Source organism: Hipposideros armiger, unplaced genomic scaffold, assembly GCF_001890085.2.
Source record: "Hipposideros armiger isolate ML-2016 unplaced genomic scaffold, ASM189008v1 scaffold_21, whole genome shotgun sequence".
Classification (NCBI taxonomy): domain Eukaryota; kingdom Metazoa; phylum Chordata; class Mammalia; order Chiroptera; family Hipposideridae; genus Hipposideros; species Hipposideros armiger.
In genome coordinates this window covers 6,985,840-7,005,557 of record NW_017731371.1, presented here as the reverse complement: position 1 = coordinate 7,005,557, position 19,718 = coordinate 6,985,840, and the positions used below count along the sequence as shown (strand labels likewise).

Below are 19,718 nucleotides of genomic sequence, written 5' to 3'. Positions count from 1 at the left end.
TATGGCGGCTCTTGGCAGCTCACATCGGCTGCCGGCCGCTCATGCTGGCTGCCGGCCAACACATGGTAGCTTATGGCAGCCCACTGCAGCAGGGGCTGCAGCCTACGCCGTCGCCGGTGACTCATGGCAGCCCAGCTCCAGGTCGAGCTGTTGCTCACCATCTTAGCTGTAGAGGGCAGTGTCACTGGCCCCCATTTGGGATCCAAACCAGGGCCCTGATGCTCAGAGATGGTGTCCCAAGCCAGCTCTTAACCAATGCGCCACTCGGCTGGCCGTGTAGATACATTTCTGATGAACCTGATTGCCCCGTGGAGTTTTGCAGTGGTGCTGTACTTGCTCTCCTTAAGGCTAATATGATTTTTTTCTGTGCTTGTAAATTTCTTAATTTTGGTTAAGGAGACACTCTTGTCGTTATAGTACAGAGATATGAATACAATGTCTTCATAGTACAGAAAATAAATTTCAAATTGTTGGCTTTTTCCCTCCTGTGATGTGCCAAGGCACCATGACAGCCCCTGAATATGGTCATGAGAAAGAAGAATGTGTTTTCATGGTTTGTGTGAATGTGAAAAAAAATAGCTTCAGTGGGCCCAGAAGTGGCCTGACTTTTTGTTTTTGAGTCACCAGCCTTATACCAGTAAAAAATACTTTAAGATACTGGTTTTCTTTTGCACATTTCCCCCAATATAGTTCTTTTTTAAAAGCACTTTTAAACTTTTTATTATGGAAGAGTTCAAATAAAAAGACAGAATAATGTAACAAGTGCTTTGTATTCACTAACCAGTGTCAACAGTTAGCAACATTCTGCCATTCTAGTCCCATCTATACCTTCATCATCCAGTCCCCACCACATCATGTTTAAAGCCAGAGTTGGTTTTACAATAGAATGGCATGTTTGTACTCCTTGCTGCATGCAAAAAGGCTTTGAGCATGTGGCAAAGTACTGACTATGTTCTTATTCAAGAAGAAATGTAGTATAGTAATCCTTGGACTTAAAGCCTGATGATCTTGCAAATGATGACAGACCTGGGATGTAAGATGTATACTTGTTAAACTTTTCTAAAAATAGCACAGGCAAGGTGACAGAAAAGTGAAGGTCATTTTCAGATGACATTGTGTGGTGTTGAGCTTAATACTATTGACATTAAACTCTCCAATAGAGATTTGGAATATATCCTCAAATTCATTTGAGACTATGTCACATTTCAAAAATATTACCAAACTAATTATAGTTCTCTGTTTGTAAAAGAACTAAAGGGTAAGATTAATCCCTGAACTCCTGTATGTTTAAAATGGCCTAAAGTTTGGTTTATATGCCATTTCCATTTTCTCCACCCTTTTCCTTTTTTTTTTGTTTGTTTCACATAGACCTTAATGAGATTTCAACAACAATAACAGTTTACAGTTTTGAGCACTGTTCCAAATGCTTTTACATAGATTCCCATTCAATCCTTGAAATAAACCATTTTACAAATGCGGAAACTGGAGCTCAGAGGCTATACAGAAAGGAAGTGCTAGCACTTGAGAGAAGGTGGGCAGGGAAGGAGGCCTTTTAGGAGATAATGTTTAAGTTGAGACAGCCTTGTGATGAACCAGGAGCACTGCAAATGAAAAGGCACTCAGGTGAAAATAATCCTGTTGCATATGCGAAACAAAGGGGTTTGGCTGGAGTGTGGTAAGCTCGGGAAGATGAGTGGATATGAGATAGTTGTCTTCCCCCAATAAATGGTTAGCTCCTGAGAGCAAGGCTCTTGTCTGCTGTCAGTGCTGTATCCACAGTGCTTGGTACGCTGCCTGGCATGTGGTAGGTGCTCCATATTTGTTGGGTGAATCTAGATGGAAGGTTGGGGCAGTTTCTTTGGAACAGGCAGCCTAAACCACGACCCTAAAGCCATGTATGCAAGTCAGGCTTATGCCACTACCTGTCACTTGTGGCCTCTTGACAAGCACTAAGTCTTAGGTCCATCAAGGTCAAGTGTCTGCTTCTCCAGATGACCTGTAGCAGATTGGAAGCTGCTGTTAAGGGTTGGCAGATGTCAGGAAATCTGTGGGAGCTCCCCTCAGTGGACTCTTTGAGGCTGGTCCTTAAGGAGCGAGTCTTTCCGTGGATCCCCAAAACGGAGAAGAAACTTGGAGTAATTTAGTCTGGTTCCTCCTGTGGTTGGTCATCTTTAAGAAGGGACAATAGCTCTTGACTCCTTGCCCTGAAGAAGACTCCTATGAAGCAGCTTTTAAAAGTTGCCCTCTGGGGGGGCCGGCCGAGTGGCTCAGTTGGTTAAGAGTTAGCTTAAGAGCGCGAGCTCTGAGCAACAGGGCCATCAGTTTGATTCCTACATGGGCCAGTGACGCAGCGCCCAAGCTGAACCCCTGCTGGGTGCCAACAGACAGCAGGATGGTTCAGCTGGTGAGAGCACGTGCTCCTAACAACAAGACTGCCTGTTTGATGGTGGGCTATGCTCACCCGCAACTAAGACTGAACTCAGCACCTTGAGCTGAGCTGCCACCTGGATGGCTCACTGGATAGAGTGTGTGCTCTTAACAAGAAGGCTGCTGGTTTGACTCCCGCATGGGATGGTGGCTACGCCCACCCACAACTGAGATTGAACACAGCACCTTGAGCTTAGAGCCCACGAGCTGCCAATGGGCTGCCTGATGGCGACTGGCGCCCTCCACAACTAAGACTGAAGAACAACTTGGCTGGTCCCCTTCCCCAATTAAAAAAAAAAAAGAAAAGTTGAGCTCTGGGGGAGAACAGGGGAGGGGTGACTTCCCTCCTTATGAGCATCTGGGCACTCACAGGTCCTCTTCCTCTCAGGCTCTCCCTGGTCCCCTTCCTATTTTACTCTTAAACCCAGAGATGACTATAGTATGGCCTCAAACAGGAGCTCTTCCTGTCCTGTACCCAGACTCTTATTGAAATATAATCTGGGGCCCATTGGATCACTTGGAGCAGTTTTTACGGTCATTTGACATGTGTGGTGCCAGCTAGGATGCTAGAGGTAGAAATCAGATTGGCTTTAGGAGCATGAGGACCTTAGTGCTGACTGCACTGCCTGCCTGTTGTGTGACCGTCGCCAAGTTGCCCAACTTTGAGTCAACCCACCCCCTACCACCTTACAAAAAAAAGGCATCAATACTCGCTTTGAAGATTAAATGAGCTAAAATATGTAATGTAAATATTAGCTTTGCAGTCATCTTTCTGTTGTCCTCCACTTTATCACTTTCTTCTTCATGGTTAGTTCTTTTACTTAGTTATTCCCTGCAAGCTTTGTATTCAAAATCCTGTTTATTAATAAAGCTGTCACTGCAGTTCTGCCATTATGTAGACTATGACTTAAAATAGTGATTTGGTGTGACTTATTCTTATCACTACTTATGTTCAGCCTCTATGTAGTGATGTTATCAAATGCCCTTTTATTAAATGGTTGAAATAAGTGACACACAAGGATGCTATTTGTGTTATTGGGAGATTTTTAAGTCTGTGTGTTTTTGCTTTTCAGTACCAATGAAGGACAAGAAACTCATGGATGTCAAAATAGGGGAGCTGCCAAAGTGGATAATGATGCGAGATTTCACCCCTAAAGGCATTGCTGGAGCGTTTCAAAGAGGTCAGAGCCTTATGGACATATGTAAACAAAAGCAAACTTCTGGGGATTCAGGCCTCTTTTTGCCCTGAATTAATTTGGGTAGTAAAAGCCTTGTCTCAGACCAGTAAGTTATGTAGAGGACAAGGAGATTGTTAGCCCTTGAATTTCCACGTTTGGTTGGTCCTTTCAAATCCTGGCTCTGAGATATTTCAGCCAAGAAAATGTTTTCTATTGCTGGGAATCGGTACCACTGCCTTTGTCTTAAAGAAACGGAAATGTCTGTGAGCATTTTTACATCACAAAACTGTTTTAAGAGGAAAATGAGTTTGAAACATAGTAGACATCAGTCTATAATATAGTACTTATTTCCCTGCCAGGGAAAACTTCCATGATGAATATTTGAAGTGGTCTATCCAGGTCTGCATTTTAAAGTGCACGACTACTCAGATCAGTCCTGTGGAACCTATGTCATCATTCTAGGAATAAAGACCCAGATCACCCCGTGGGGGCCTGTGCTATCTCCAGCCTCTTCAGGGGCTCTCCTGTTTTTCTTTCTAATTCTGGCCACCCTGTGGCAGTCTTGTGTGTGTCATGTTTCTTCCTGCCGAGGCCTTTCCTCAGTTTTGCCCTCAGATTAGAATACTCTGCCTTTTCCCCACACTTGTTATAATAGTTCCTGACTCCTCCGTGGAGGTGAATGTGGCCTGTTCATGCTCACAGCTCAGTGCAGTGCTCCTTCATGGCAGTCCTCACTGTTGTAAAATATGGCCTTCTATGATCATTTCATTCTTTTTCTATCTACTAGGCCCTGAGTCCCAAGAGGGCAGATACTATTTGTTTCTTCACTGGTAGGCGTACCCAGTAAAGACAGACGCATGAAGCCTTCTTTCTCCCTGAGGGCCAGGCTGATCCAGACGGCCACAGCCAAGTGGCCCTTTTGGGGGTTGGATTCTTGGTCAGAATTAGGGTAAGGGGATTCCCCAGGGCTTTGTGAGGTATGATCAAAGGCCAACAGGCTGCGCCAGTCTACAAGATCAAGGTCAAAGGGTAGGAGCAGTATCAAGGTGGGCCTAGCAGCAGTTTGTCTTGGGCTTGTGGGGCATTTGTGCTTTTCCCTTTATCAACCAGTCAACGTAGGGTGACTGGCTAAGAGAGCCAGAGTAGGACTGGGTCCATATATTTCAGCCAGACTCCACTTTGTGCGAAGCATTCCCAGCAAAGCAGGGCAATGACCTCCTTTCTTGTTTGCAGGTTATTACCGGTATTACAACAAGTATGTCAATGTGAAGAAAGGGAGCGTCGCTGGGGTTTCTATGGTGCTGGCAGCTTATGTGCTTTTCAACTACTGCCGTTCTTACAAGGAACTCAGTGAGTGTCTGTCTGTTGGTGTCTGCCTTCAGTGGGGTTTCCTGTGAGAGGATGGCATTGGTTCATGGTCAGATTTAGAAGTCCATCATTATACTGATAGCTGAAGAATTGGAGGGACTTGTCAGAATACTCGTATAGTATACAGGAAATTTTTTTAAGTGAGAAAATTGTGGCAAAGAGAAAATAAAGATGGGAAAAATAAGTTGAAGCTGGGGTAAAGGTTAATACTTAGGAATCATTCTGTAAGATACTGCCGGCCCTGTGAAAGATTGGTGGACATTTTGGCTTCGTCTTCCTAGCAGCCAGTGCAGAGGGAAATAGGCTGAGGGGTACAATCCGGTTTCTGCGCAGTGCTCTGGAAAAGCGTAGCTGTTCTTGGTCCTGAGACCTGAGAGGAGCTTGTCTGGTGGGAGATGCTGGGTGGGAACAGTGTCATTGATAGCCATTGACTGATTTCATGGGCTGTTTCTGACAGTGTCCAGCCCCCTGCCCGTCTGTGGCATCCGGGGCAACGCTGAAAGACTGGACGGGTTCTCGGGGGCTGGTTGAGTGGATGTTCCTTATGGAAAGGAAAAGACTGGTCAGGTGGCAGATGAGCATCTGAAGTGCCTTCATGTCCCCAGCTCTGCTGAGACACTGGCAAGCAGGTTCTGGGTCATTTCCTGAAAGGAATTCTCAGGATGGCTTTATGTGATTTTAGCCTGCTGCCCTCCCTGTCATCGTGTGCTTTCACTGTACCGCATAAGAAATTTAACATTTTGCCTTTCTAACTTCAGAGCATGAGCGGCGACGCAAGTACCACTGAAGAGGGCTCAGTGTGGAGGACACACTCTGCATTCCTGACCATGACTTTTGCCCAGTACCCCTGAATCCTTTGTTGACACATAATAAAAGATGAGCTGACCGCTTCTGGGCTGCTTCACTGGTTTAGCCATTTCCCTGCGCTTCAAGGAGCTCCCCGTGCACAAGGTGGGATGAGATTACTCTACCACTCCCAAAGGGGGACTGTTAGACAGCCCAGGGCTGAGCCATGAACCTTTGATGAACTCCCTACACCACCACTTTGGGATCTTTCCCAGCTCATTAGGGTGGTGGGTGTCATCTAGCACTGCCCTGTCGTTTCTTTGCTCTTGGCCTTGAGTGTCCTAAGCACTTTGGGCCTTTTGTCAGCTGAAACTTGTACAGTATAAATCAGAATCCCTGTGTTCCCAAGAATGCCTTCCCCTCCCCAATCTTTCTGCATTACCTTGTCTCCAGGAAGCTCAGTGGGATGATCTCAGGGAGGGAAAGCACAGGCCCTGATAGCTCACAACTGTTCCTGTATCCAGCACTCTTCCTCACCCTTCGTCAAAGGTCTTCAGGAAGGTGACGTGAAGGCCAGAACTTGTTAAGGGGTGCACGTGGCGCCTCCTAGAAGACCCGACATATCATCCAACATGAGATGCAAAGACCTGCCAGGTGGCTGTTCCAAAGGCCAAGCTTCCAGACATTTCCAGCTGCCAGTAAAAAGACCTTTCTTTCGCTGGCAGCATCAGTTGCCTTCCTGAGATGTACATTTGTTGAAAGGGGACAAGTGGGTACCAATATCAAAGTTTCATGCCAGGCAGCTAGTGCAGCCAATAGCAAGGCCCTCTCCTTGGCATGGAGTCCCTGAAGTAATGAGACATAGCTTAAAAAACAAGCTTTAATCAACTTCATAAAAATTGTCCTTGTAATTGAACTTGGATAGGCCCACTTGCCCAGCAGGTTCCAGGTGATGGTTTCACATTTCCAGGCTCAGGACAGGGTGGTCTCCATAGGCCAAAGTTGTCTGATAGTCTAGACACTTGATGGGGCAGGAGGTAGGTGCAGAGAGGGACTGCGTCATCTAAAGTGTGGTCTGCAGCTCCAGCTGAAGGTATACCTTAAACACTGTCAAGCAGGTACCCCAAGAAAATAAGCCCAGAGGAAAAAGACCCTCACACATGAGAGCCTTGCACCCCTCAATTGCTGCCACCTTGGAGCAGGGCCAGGCTAAGCAACAAGCTCACTTGAGTTTGCCCTGAAGGGCTGCCTCGTTCAAATCACATTGATAGGCACAGCTTCTGAATTCAGCAGGACATGGAGGAAGCAGGCATGACCTGGCCACAGTTTTAATGATCCACCAGCCCCTGGAGTCACTGAGAACTGGTGTTTAATGAGGCCCCAAGGGGAAGGGCTGTCTTTCACACACAAGTGCTTAGCATAAGCCCTTCCCCACAACTTCCTCCCCTCCCCAGAGGGTGGTGGTCAGGGAGTTCCAGACAGGAAGTGTTGATGCCTAGACAAACATGATGCTGACTTGGGACAGAGCTGGGGTACATGTCCCATTTAAAAAAAATAAAATACAGCAAAATGATAGGGAAACTGACGTAGCCCCTCAGTATGATAAACCCCAGTGTGCCTGCCTGTCAGCTCCAGCCAGAGTTACACCAACACTGGCATTAAACAGTTAAATGCACGCTCCCAAGGATGGCCTGGAGTGGTCCCCAACAACAGGGCCCTTGGGCTGCTTTGAGCTGGCTCCAGCTGCTGTCACTGTCCACTGAGAAAGGCCAAATGCCCTTTGGTGCATCTGTTGGCGTAGTGTCCTTTTTCACCACACTGGGAAGAGCAGGGAGGAGACAAAAACAAAAAACACGGTTTCAAATGCAGTTTTCAACTAAGGCAGCGCCCACCAAATAACAGGTTGAGAACAGGGACTCTGAAATTCTCAGTGGTACAGATTTTCATCCAAATATGAGGAAAGGGAGCTCCAGAAGGTATGGTGGCACAGAAACTGCAGCCAACAACTTGTCAAATGGAAGAGAAACTTCTCTGTGGCCAGCGGGTGATCTGAGAGCAGGGCGCTCCTGCCTGGCAGTCACCTGGGGCCTGCCCACAGAAGGGCTCTCAGTGAGTGGCAGGTTGAAGAGAAGCCCATGGCACCGAGCTCCCTCACCTGCCTGGGGACCAAGCCCCTGTGCATGGCTGGCCAGTCACTTACCTCTAGGCACCATTCTGGGACTCCTTGGAGACATGAGGGAACAAAGAGAAGCCACGAGGCTCCTCCCCCAACGTGGGGATTCATTGCTGTGGACACTAAGGGTAGGCTGCACCCGGGGTTCTCCCTCTTGGCTCTTGCACACCTACCTAAACTACCCCTGGGGACAGGTTTCAGTCACAGGATCAGAGAGATGGGACAATGGTTAGACTTGGGTGAACAGACCCAGTAAAACCCGGTGCTCTCAAAAATCTAGCACCAACCCTGATATGTCCCGGCTCTGATTATCCAGTCCCAGCCTTAGCTTCCCCTCATTCTTTCTTGTTGCTCCTCAAAAAGCAGAACTCTCAGAAAAGAAGCAAATGGCAGCCTCAAGTACTGAACGAGGGGTCCAGAGGTGGTAGGGGCACCCACTCTGCGCCCTCCCAGTCTCTGGCTGGGAATGTGGGGCTCTGCTTGGTCACTGCCCAGAACTCTTGGCCGCTCTTCCCCTGACCCTGCCGTCCCCATGTCTGATCTGTGACCTTTGTGTGGATAAGTGTCCTACAGAGTTGCCAGTTAGTCCTTTGGCTGATGTGATGACCAGAGGGAGGGACTGCATGGGCTGTTCATGGCACTTGGCATGTCCATCAGCCTCCGCAGCCGTTCTTGAGGAATCCAGGATTCCCACCAGGTGTCTTTAATATTAACTGTGAAGCACCTCTGGTAAGAAGAGATTGGCAGGTCCCCGCCCCACCTTTCTAAGTAAGGTTCCAGGACTTAGGAGAGTTTGTGTCACAGAAGCCCTGCTGAGGAGTCCTGCTGTGGGGGAGGGGGGGCAAGATAACAGCTACGCTTCCCCAGACACCTAAGTTTGCTCACTGTACCGAGAACAGACTGGTGAGAAGCTGTGTGCTATGCACAGTGCATGCACCCCCATTCACCTCACTTTCTTCACACCCTCCTCTCTCTGCTTTCCTCACCTGTTAGGGCTCAGGCTCCAAAATCTGAGGTCTTGCCTGAATCCATGTGCACTTTGGGCACCTGCCCCTCCCAGGAACACAAACCCCTCCCAGGAAGGAGCAGCAGCAGCCTGTTTTCTCAGCAGAGCTGGCACTGTAGGTGCTCACTGAGGATCTGATGGCCATGGGCTTTTCCATGAACATTTGAAGTATATGCCTTTGGATTCGGACCTTCTACTTGTAGGCATGCATGCTACCGACCTCCTCAGACAAGAGCTCACAAATGTCTAAGTGCCACATGCAGCACTGTTTTTAGCAGCAAAAACTATAATTGTCTACCAATAGAGAACTGGTAAAATAAATTGTGGTTATATTATGCAGTCACTGAAAAAAAGATTAGATTTACATACACTGATACAGAGATCTATGATATATTGTAAAGAAAAGAGTATAGACTATTATACATACTAGGGCCCTATCCTTGTGCGTATGTGAATAGAAGTTTAGAACAGCAGTTCTCCAAGTGGGGTCCTCTATAGGGGTTTTGGAGGGTAAAGGGGTACCAAAGTCAAAAAACATGAGAACAGAACACACTGAGTGAAGTGGCTCTTTTAGGAAAGGGGGGGAGTAAGGGCAACACTCACTTTGTATCCTAAACACTTCTATATCATCAAAAGTTTTTACAAAAAGCATGTACTAACTTTGTATTTGATCTAACAATTCCCGATCTGAAGTCTTTGAGTCTAGTCTTTGTAAAATTGTTTCTGCTAACTCACTTGGTGGTGCTTGTTTCCTTCTATGTTTTGTGATTTTTGTGAACTCATTCTTTGGAACTCTAACTGGGAATTTTGTGTGACGTGGGTTACAAATAAATTCCTCAGAGAGCCAGATGCCAAGAGCCCATCCATCTGGGGCTGTTTTAGATTAGAAAACTAGCTTTTTAGCTCTCACCAAGGGCATGATACAGGCCCAAACTCATGGAAGGTCCTGCTAGTGACTATAAACTCTCAATGGACTTGCCCCTACCCCTTCCCATCCAGAGCCAAGAATGACACACAAGTTTCCTAGTGGGTTTTTAAAAGTTACCCTTTCCCTGAGCGTTCTATTTTATGTATGTGTGTGTGTGAATAGGGGGCAAGAAGGGTATTCTGATTCTTCTTTGTGTGGGCCTAAAGCTTTGTCCCTTTCCCTTGAGTGTGCCCACTGGGATCTGATGACAACCAGAGGCCTCAGGGCTCATTCTCATCCCTGGATTTGTGCTTCCACTTTGTCCCTAGCCTCTGAAAGATTTCCCTCCCTTTTTTGCAAGTGCTCTCCATTCCTTCAACAGCGTCTGTTTAATCGTTCACCTGCCTTGGTGTGCTGTGAAAGGAGATAAGATGGTCTCGAGCCCACCAGAGTGGCCCACTTTTATAATCAGCAAAAACAAAGATTTTTCATTTTCCAAAATTAACTATCTGGGGAATGAAGGCCACTGACTGTGAAGACCCCTCTCTACTCCCTAGCCCCAAGACTCACCTTGTAACAGGTGACCTGCTCCAACGGCCGGGGTCCCCGGTTGCCTGCACTGCTGTTTTGACTCTGCATGACCCCGATGACCTGCGGGGTTCTCTGCTGATTGGGAGAAGAGTTCTGACTCGTTAACTGGATCAAGGAGGACGACCTTTGTAATGGCGGATTGTTACTTTGCTGGAAAGAGTTACACAACACGGTTTTACTGCGGAAAACACGTGCACGCAGAGTACCAATGGGGCCGGGAAAAAAGAGGGCAGGACTGCTCCCACATGGCCAGCAGGAAGAAGGGCTTCCATGGCGGCCCCGCTCAGGAGAGCAGGCAGAAAAGAAACATCTGGTGATGATGGTAGGAGCTGCTGCCCGAAAAATACCATGCAGACACACAGAAACGAAAAATAAAAGAAAACAAAACACCAAAGAGACAAGGAGGTCTCTGGGGCAGTGGGGCGGGGGCATGAGCAGGCCTTACTTTTGTTTCTGAGGTTCTAGCTTCAGGTCAGGATGAACGCTTGGTTCAGCCAGATGTTTAGCAGCCTACACGGCGAGCAACAGTCACAGAAAAACAGTTGGAGGCTGACATGCTGACCTGGGGTCTAGGGGCTGAGAGGGCCCTCCACTACGGAGTCATGTGAGCAAGGGTGATGGGGGCTTCTAGGGTGGGGAGTGGACAGCAAGGCCAGCTCCCAACCAAGTGGTTCCTGGCTCTGGCCCCCATTAGTGAAGGAACCCTGAGCTAGAAACCCCAGGTTGTCATGGCTGCACCCACACCCAGGAATTCTCAGCTTTGCTGACAAGGAATTCCATCTGATCTGCCCCACAACCTCCTGAGGGAGGGGGTCAGTGCAGCAAGTGCGGCATATCTCCACCTGGCTGTTCAGCCTCTAGCACTGGGGAGGGCTGGGTGGGGCTTTGGCAATGGGCTCAGTCCAACCAGGTTAAGAGGTAAGGCTTCAAGATTAGTAGGCGGGTTTATTCAGCCTGTTGAGACCCTGCCTAGCGCACTGGCCAGCCCTTCCTCTGGATCTGCAACTCCCCACCCCCTTAACCAAATCTAGGGTACCCTTGGTTTCAGAGGGCTGCTGCAGATTCCCATTTATCTATGGCATTTTCCTCTTTCCTCCTGCTTGAATCAGCCAACTGCTGGGTTGTAGGACCCCTTGTCTAGAAAACTGGAGCCAGCTGGTCCTTTAGCCCTGTTCCCAGCCTTCCCTACAGTAAGTAGGGAACATCCACACAGAGCGGTCACAGCACTGGCCAGAGAACCAGCCAGCCTCAGTTCTGCTACCAGATCTGCTCCTGCCCCGTGTGGTGCCTCAGGCAAGCCCCTCCCTCTACAAGTATCAGTTCCCCCATTTGTAAAGGGAAGGGTCTGAACCAGAAGCAAGAGCAGGCAGCAGACGTGGCACCCATGCTGCCTCCCACTCTGGCTCCTGAGGTAGGCTCGAGGTAGGCACTGCTGAGCTGCCAAGGCACTCGCCAGGCAAGGGAAGAGAAGCCAAGTGGGAATTCGGCTCCAGCAGACAGCCCTCCATCTCTAGAGGGAGATGCAAGCTGCTTTGCTCCATAAATTTTCTGCGGGAACTCAGGGTGATTCCCCTCCTGTCGCGCCTCCTCCTGAGCCCTCTCACAGGGTCTCCAGCTGGGTCTATGACAGACTGCGCACTGATGCAGGCACTGAGTTCTCTGTGCAAGGGCATTGCCAGGGCTGGCAGTGCCATGGTGCTGAGGAGGGGCCAGGACACGGTACCTTTGTCGGAGGCTGCGTCTGCTGCGGCAGTGGGGGCTGCTCGGTGGTTCCCATCGGCAGTTCAAATCGAGGGCTGGTCACCCAGCAGCCAGAAGGAACGAGAACAAAAGAAGGAGAGATGAAAGAGGAGCTAGGCCGGGCAGTATTACGGCCCCAGGAAAATCAGCCAGTCTAGTCTCTAAGCACAGAGCAACATGAAGCACCTGGACATGGCGTGGCTGTTGGCTCATCTCTGCCCCCGAGGCCACAGGACAGTGGGGAGAACAGAACTGACACACCTGGGCTCAGACCCAGCTCTGCCACACCTGGCTGAGACCTGGGGAGAGTGCTTCTCAGAGAAACGAAGGAAAAAAATTTTAATTTAAAATTTTTAATATTTAAATTATAAACCAAATGTTGGCAACCATATATAGTCAGATTTGCTATGGATAAATTAAGATTGTGAGGTCATACTTTGAAATGCAACTTCACAATTAGTTTAAGTAAATAAATACATTTCTTCAGAAATTGTATGATTTCCTTCAGTTTATAATTCATGATACAGAAAGTTTAATACCACGTTAAATAATTAACCATCTACCCATCTAAAAGTAAACTACAGAAAACTGAATCACTTTTAGGACCAAATAACAACAAGGCTTTAGTGGTTTTTCTTGAGTATATATAAATCTTGAAAAGGTAACACTGTTAGCTGAGCTGTAAAATCCATAACAGTTTTGCCACAGTGCACAGATTAATTCTTTCATTTTGCTTCCCTGATTCCCTCACTAAGCAGCTTTCAGGTTAGAAACGGAAGACAGAAAATCATACATCCTACAGGAAATAGTGAAGATAGTGATTAAGCGTCGGTACTGTCAGAAGGCACGAGCCTGTTCCGTCAGGGGCTTTGCACATGGGACCCCCTTCCAATACGCAGGGTCCCAAAGTGCCAGACATCCTCTGCCAACACAGACTCCCCAGGGGACATGCCTGCCTGCCTCACAAACAGGAACCCCTGGGCCACCTAAGGGCTCCTGGGCTCTCATCTAGGGAGCAGGACCAGGTCAGCAGCCACCTTCCCACTGTGTGGCAGCAACCAGGACACTGCTCCTGTACAGGTGTTGGCAGTGCATATGGAGGCAGCACAGGACGGGGAGACTGCTCTGGTCCCACTGCCACCCTATCCCCTCAACCACCCAAAGTGACAGATGTGCACTGAGGCCGAGGAGAGGAGCACTGAGTACTGCTGGGCAAGAGCCCGGCTTCAGAGGCCCACAGACCTGCCTTTGACCAGGTACCACCACCTACCACCATGCAAACCTGACCAGTGGCTAAGTTCTGAGCCTCAGTGTTCTCATGTGTGAAAGAGGACATTCTCACACTTGTGAGAGTTACATGAACTAGCATATGGGAAACCCCAAGCTCAGCACCTCTATACAGGAGGCCTTGAAACTGTAGTTCCTGTCTTTTAGGGCACAGGTTCTTAACCTGAGGGCCCTAAGTGAAATATAAGGCTATGTGGGCATGAGTTTTCTGGAATACAGGGCCCATAGCTTTCATCAGATTCCCAGCTGGCTGTGACCCAATAAAGGTTAAGTGCTGGTCTAGGCAGAGCCACCTCTGGGCTCAGGAAGCAGCAAGGGTCCCCTTCCCACACATCCCCACCCGTCCCAGGAACTATGCTGACACCACCAAGTGACCAAAGCCCAATTAGACTCAGGAAAGATGTAGAGAACAGCAGGGCCTGGGGCATGAGTGGTGTGGGGGTTGGGGGGGTAGGGACTGGCTACTCACTGCATGAATTTACACGAGGGCCCCTCTGGGCAGAATCCCACCAGGTAATTCACACAGATGACTCTCCGCGTGTGCCGGTGCCTACACAGGGGACCTGTGGAGCCAAGCGTTGGGTCACTCAGACCATCCCCTCTTCAGGGGACACCCTCGTGACCCTCTGTCAGTCAGAGCCCTGTCCAAACCACCGCCTGGGGTGCAGAGAACAAGAGTAAGGCTTCAAATGTTGGCTTTGCCTCTTATTCATAGGGGACAGTGGGCAGGAAACACCCTCTCTAAAATACTAGTTTCCTTATCAAAAATGCAAGAGAGAATGCAGCCCACACAGAAGCCTTGGCAAGCTCAAATGAACTGAGGGTGTGAAAAAGCCTCACTAGCCCCCAAATGCCTAACACCAGGTTTTGCTGGAACAGGCAGGACAGGCAGAGGGTCATGTGGGCAGAAGAAGGGAGGACTGGCCTCTTGCCAGGGGGCCCAGCCACTACAACACCTACCGTGCTTGCAGAAGCCACGGTCGTACCAAGGGCAGTCCTTGATCTTGGACTCGGGGTCGATGTGCAGGAAGGGGCACTCCTTGTTGCTGCACTCTCCTGCAGGGAAATCCAGACATGTGTCCACCTGGGACAGCTCTGGGAGAGCTGGACCCAGACCCACCTCGGCTTCTCCCAGGGCTGGGGCCCGCTGTGTGGCAAAGAGGGCCAGGTGGTTCTGGAGTCTGGTCCTGGCCTGGTGAACCGAGACTCAGAGCAGAGGTCTGAGCTTGTTTCCTGACTTGTACGTGGCTGTGAAGGTCCTCCCCTCACATGTGTCCATGCTGCCACGAGAGTCAATGACACTGCCAGCCAGGCACACGGTGTATACTCATCAAGTAACTCATGGCTCCATCCCTTACCCGAAGGGGGTGTCCCAGGTACCATGACATGCCCAGATATGCAAACGCACCAGTTAAAGCCAGGAAATTACTATTCTACAGGGATCAGCTCTTCGCATCTACTAGCTGGGATGGGAAAGGTCTGAGGAGTCTACCTTTTAGGACAAAAGTAGGGAAGATTTGGGAACTCAAGGCTGGGTCCTGTGGTAGAACACAATAAAGCCTTTATGACGGCTCCTCTCAGAAGCAATCGGCCCAGCTGGCCACCAGCACCTTTCACCCAACTATGGTTCTGCCACCTCCATGCTTGCCGTTTCCAATCCACGTTACACATGAAGGCCAATCAGAGAAAATGCAAACTCTTTCCCAGACCCACAAGTCCCTACATGGTCTAGCCCACCCTCCCCAGTCTTTTCTTCCCCTCCGGCCACACTGGCCCCCTAGTTGTCCCAAGACTGTCCCCTACTTAGCCTTCAGATCTCAGCTTAGGTCTCACCTACTCAGAGGCCTTCCCAACCATTCTGCCTAAAGGTGATTTCCTCATATGGTTCCATCACTGTTTATTTCCTTCAGAGCACTTATCGTGAACAATTCTCTTCGTCTCACCAGCTGCCTGTCCCCTGGGCTACTACAGTAAAAGCACCATGGGGCTGGGAATGGGTCTGTCCTCTTCACCACTGTCTCTTAAGTGCCTAAAAGGGGAACCCCTCACCTGTGTCACCTGTAGCACAAGTGACAGAAGCTGCAGACAGTGTGCACCAGCACAGGCTCTACAGGGGAAGGAGGGAACTCAGGCCAGCCTGTAGAGGTGCCCTTGAGAGTCTGCCCACGAGGGCTCACTCCCACCTTTGGGGCCAGATGGGAGAAGGCTCTAATGGAGAAGCCACTGCTTCCTTCCAGTGCTGGTTCCAGTGCTGCCATGGATAGGAAGAGAGGGTGGGGAGCTGGGAAGCCTGAGTCCTATTTCTGACTGTGCTTTGACTTCTCAGCTTGTGCTGCCTCTACAAAAAAAGCCACAACTATCATTAATAAGCCAGCAGGCCAAGCCTGTTGGGCTGCTGAAATAATTAACATCTCCTCTGACAACAGTGCTTTGAAAGTGTGCGGCAGGCCCAGTACTCCTTGGCCCACACAGAGTACGGCAGGCGTCCAACCTCCTGCCAGGCCCCCACACAGGGCTGGGGGATGGCAGTCCTGGGGCCAGAGCCAGCCCTTGTCCTGACCAACAGGGCTTATTCCTGGGCAACCTCGCCCAGAGCAAAAAGCCGGGGGGGGGGGGTCTAGTGCCACCACGGAGCACAACAGCTCAAGCCCTGTGCCAGCCCACCGCCCTCAGCCCGTCCCCACTTCTCAATGCAGTTCACTCAGGACAGCTGAGGCCATGTGATCTCTAAGCAGGGATCAAGGCAATCTCAGTTTCAAGGTGAAAAAAGGGCTCTTTGCCACCAGAAAACAGCCCCCCAGACCTGCTATTCTTAAGGGGTATTTAGGATAGACAAAGCTACTACCTGGGATGACACTCCCAGAGAGAAGGAACCAACTCGGCCCGGGGGACAATCAGTCGCCACGCTGAAAGAAGAAGCTGATTTAAGGGAGGTTGCTTCGGCACTGCTCACTCACCCACTGGGAGACCTTCATTAGTCTCAACTTCCCAAAGAACCTGAAAGCACTCAAAAAACTGAAGCACTACAAAGATGTAGGGATTATTAGAGAATAACTATAACTTCCCATAACTGAAGGGCCAGCTGAGGTTGTAGGGCAGTGCCTAAGGTTCTCATCTGAAGCTGGAAAGATGGCAGATGGCAGATACTGTGGGTCCTGAGCAGCTGCTGAACTCCGCTGGGTCTTGGTTCTCAGTAGAGCCTCCCCAGGGCTACTGATGCTGGGCGTCTGGGTGGAGGAAGAGGCCTGGCCACACACCTTACCAACTGCCTTACCGAACTTTGAGTAGAAATAACACTCAGGCATCTTGGTCATGTCATACTCGTGCAGGAACTCGCACTGGTCCCCCTTCTTACACAGCCCCCGCAGCCAGTGTTTGCACACCACTGTCTTCTCGCCGCTAATGTGGCGGAATGGGCACATGCCTCCTGCCAAGGAAGAGATGGGAGTATGAGAAGAGATGCGGCACTGAGCCCAGGGGCACTGGGCCTGGGGGAGCCAAGGTGCCTTCACCCCACACCTCCCTGAAGCACCTGAAAGCAGCATGTCCTAGGAGGTGGTGGATGTCCCTGGCAGAAGGCAATGTGATTTTAGGCAGGACATGGGCACACATTTTAAGTTTAAATAGCTATGTATTTTAATGTGTTTTGGTAAAATCTAACTAAAATCAAATAATGATTTCACAGATATTACTATAAGAGGCTTAACAAGCCTAAGGGTGATATGTTGGAGGCGGGGGTTGTTGAGTTTATTTCTTAAAGAATGGTTCCAGCAGTACACAGACATGGTGAAAATTACAGGAAGTAGTTAAAAAAAGACTGGGGTTTGGGAAACACAGCCCTAAAAGATAGAAGGTAGAGAGGACCACTAGAAGCCTGGATTCTAGGCGGGCTCCATCTTTAGTTAAAGGTGCCCACTTAGCCTCCAAGAACTAAGAAGATCAAGTACAGAATTAAAGAAATGCATTGTATACAAACTGGGGAGGTCTGCCTTCTGCAGCAGGGCCTGAGTGATTATCCATCCAGATGCGACAGAGCCATACTCTGGGAAAGTCATATATCTAAATAGTGGCCTGGCAGGACTACTGGGAAGGCCTGACTAGAATGAGGTTGTGACTGGAAAAGATCTAGACCCATCCCATTCCTGCATTTCTGCAATGATGGCAATATTCTATATTTATGCTGTCCAGTATGGCAGCCAGTAGCCACACTTGGCTATAAAACACTTAAAATGTGACTAGTGTGATTGAGGAACTGCATTTTTATTTAATTTTAATGAACTTAAATTTTAATAGCCACACGTAGCTAGTGGCTACTGTATTAGTTTACAAAGAGACTGTTATATTGCCTGTGTTAAGGACAGCTTGCTAACAGATGGTGGCAGGTCAGAAAGGCAGAGTTACCAAGTAAGGACGTGGGAATGAAACCAGGAGCCCAGGGGCAATGATGTTCCAACTAGACAGCCAGAGGTCAACCAGGTTGATCGACCTGGTAGGTCTATTGCTTCAGTTGTAAATGGCTGAGTTATAGAACCAAAACTTGCCAAAATCAGTCATAAAAAACAATCTTGCTCTAATTCTGTGCTCCCTATTTAAGCTTGTGATTAAAATTTAGTTTCCAAATAAATTTGCTTATAGGAAGAAAAATGCCCAGACCTATATATGGTATGTAAGGGCCTACCCAGCAATACTTCTTATGAATTCATGGGTAGATAGTCTGGCTCATGCAGCCTCTTTTGGGGCCTGATTAATATGAACATGACTCCACGAGACAGACTATCATGGGTTTTTTTATGAGAGGACACAGAGGACAGTGAGCCTATGTAGACTATGTAGAACCAGAAAGGCCTGGGTTCAAACACTGGGCTCAGTCACTCACTGTGATCTTGAGAAAGTTCCTGAGCATCTCAGTGCTAGGGGCCTCTGTTCATGCCATAGGTCAGCTTGTGGCCACAGGGAAAGTGAGGTGAGAAGGCCGAGTCAGAGCCAGGGTCCGTCCTGTGTTTTAGGTTTCAGGCAGAACACCCCATCATGTTCCTAGGATATCTAAACCACAATTTCATCTAGGGACATTGTTTGTCTGCAGAAAGCAATGTAAACTAGAGATCTGATGGCCTCCGAATCTGCAAGGGGGTAGGGTGGTGGAAGGCACCTCTGGAGGAACATCCCCCAGAGAACCAGGGGTCTCTTACCTTTGCCACAGGCCGCTTTCAAAAAGAATTCGCAGACAGCAGCCCCCGATTCTGTGGACAGGAGAGAATAGGAGAGGCATCAAACAAAGCAAGGTAAGATTGCTACTGGTAACATCTGAAGATGGGGGAGGGAGCCCTTCTGGCCTTTACCCATGAAGGGTTCATGGTACAGGTAACAGACTGGCAAAAAAAACGGAAAGCCAAACCAAGCAAGAAAAAAGTTGCTTATTTTAGTCATTTCCTGTAAAATAAGGCATACTGTTGAGAGTAGTCATTACTCAGTCCTGAGAGCCTCCTATAATAAAGATGCTTTCAAGGAGTTAAGAGTGTGTGGGGGAAGGAAGGATGGAGCACAAGATCACAGAAATTAATTACACTGTGCTTGGACATTCCAGAGGGCTAATTTAACATGAGGCAGAGGGAGGGAATGATCTCACAGGAAACACAAGTGAATGTGGACTCTTGAGGAGGGACAGGCTCCAGAGAGATGCTATTTGGGAGGGAAGAGCATAATCGAAGACACAGAAGTAGGACTGCTCTTAATATGCAGCACCAACACACAATTGTTAAAGGAGCAGTCTTTTGCTTCCACAGATGCAGCTAGTTCAGATGAGGGGAGGAAGAAAATACAGGCTGAGTGAGTGCAATGGAACTCAGTGGGCTCAGGGGACAGGCTGTCCCAATGAGCCCAGGAATTCTCCCGCTATCAGAATAAACCTGGTTTCATAAACAGTTTTTTCTATCAGGGGACATTTCAGAATTGCTGAAAACCTACAGACAGCATCTCTGAAGGTCACTTTCATGTCTCTTTTTGCTAACTTGCAAGAGATTCCTTGGTTCCTCAGGAGCAGGCATATTTTGCTGGGAGAGACTTAAGGCTGTGGAACTGGGAGTCCTGGGTGACACTCATTTGCATTTCAAAGAGTCTGAAAAGTCTCACAAAAAAGAGAGTTAAGGGCCGGCCGGCCGAGTGGCGCGATGGTTAAGAGCTCGCTTGGGATGCCAGAGGGCCCCGGTTCGGATCCCACATATGAGGGCCAGTGACACTGCCCTCTACAGCTAAGAT

At 48.9% G+C, this 19,718-nt stretch overlaps 2 protein-coding genes across 11 annotated transcripts in view; one reads left to right on the top strand and one right to left on the bottom strand.

Annotated features, from left to right (window-relative positions):
• ATP5MF (ATP synthase membrane subunit f) overlaps positions 1-5,866 on the top strand; it is an 18,597-nt gene extending 12,731 nt beyond the window's left edge. Inside the window, exons 2-4 of the mRNA XM_019635345.1 lie at positions 3,501-3,608; positions 4,839-4,955; positions 5,732-5,866. Coding sequence (XP_019490890.1) covers positions 3,501-3,608; positions 4,839-4,955; positions 5,732-5,760 — 254 coding nt within the window. The 3' untranslated portion in view covers positions 5,761-5,866. The remainder of the gene's footprint in view (positions 1-3,500; positions 3,609-4,838; positions 4,956-5,731) is intronic.
• A 759-nt stretch (positions 5,867-6,625) lies between these two features.
• CPSF4 (cleavage and polyadenylation specific factor 4) overlaps positions 6,626-19,718 on the bottom strand; it is a 14,695-nt gene continuing 1,602 nt past the window's right edge. The window contains exons 2-9 of one of the 10 annotated variants that reach the window (XM_019635329.1): positions 18,653-18,703; positions 16,738-16,890; positions 14,424-14,519; positions 13,933-14,026; positions 12,363-12,487; positions 12,160-12,232; positions 10,416-10,511; positions 6,626-7,577 (exon numbers count right to left, since the gene is read on the bottom strand). In XM_019635329.1, coding sequence (XP_019490874.1) covers positions 7,418-7,577; positions 10,416-10,511; positions 12,160-12,232; positions 12,363-12,487; positions 13,933-14,026; positions 14,424-14,519; positions 16,738-16,890; positions 18,653-18,703 — 848 coding nt within the window. In that variant the 3' untranslated portion in view covers positions 6,626-7,417. Of the gene's footprint in view, positions 7,578-10,415; positions 10,587-10,881; positions 10,947-12,159; positions 12,233-12,362; positions 12,488-13,932; positions 14,027-14,423; positions 14,520-16,737; positions 16,891-18,652; positions 18,704-19,718 lie in introns of those variants that run through there. The other 9 variants (XM_019635330.1, XM_019635333.1, XM_019635336.1 and 6 more) reach the window with 9 other exon arrangements.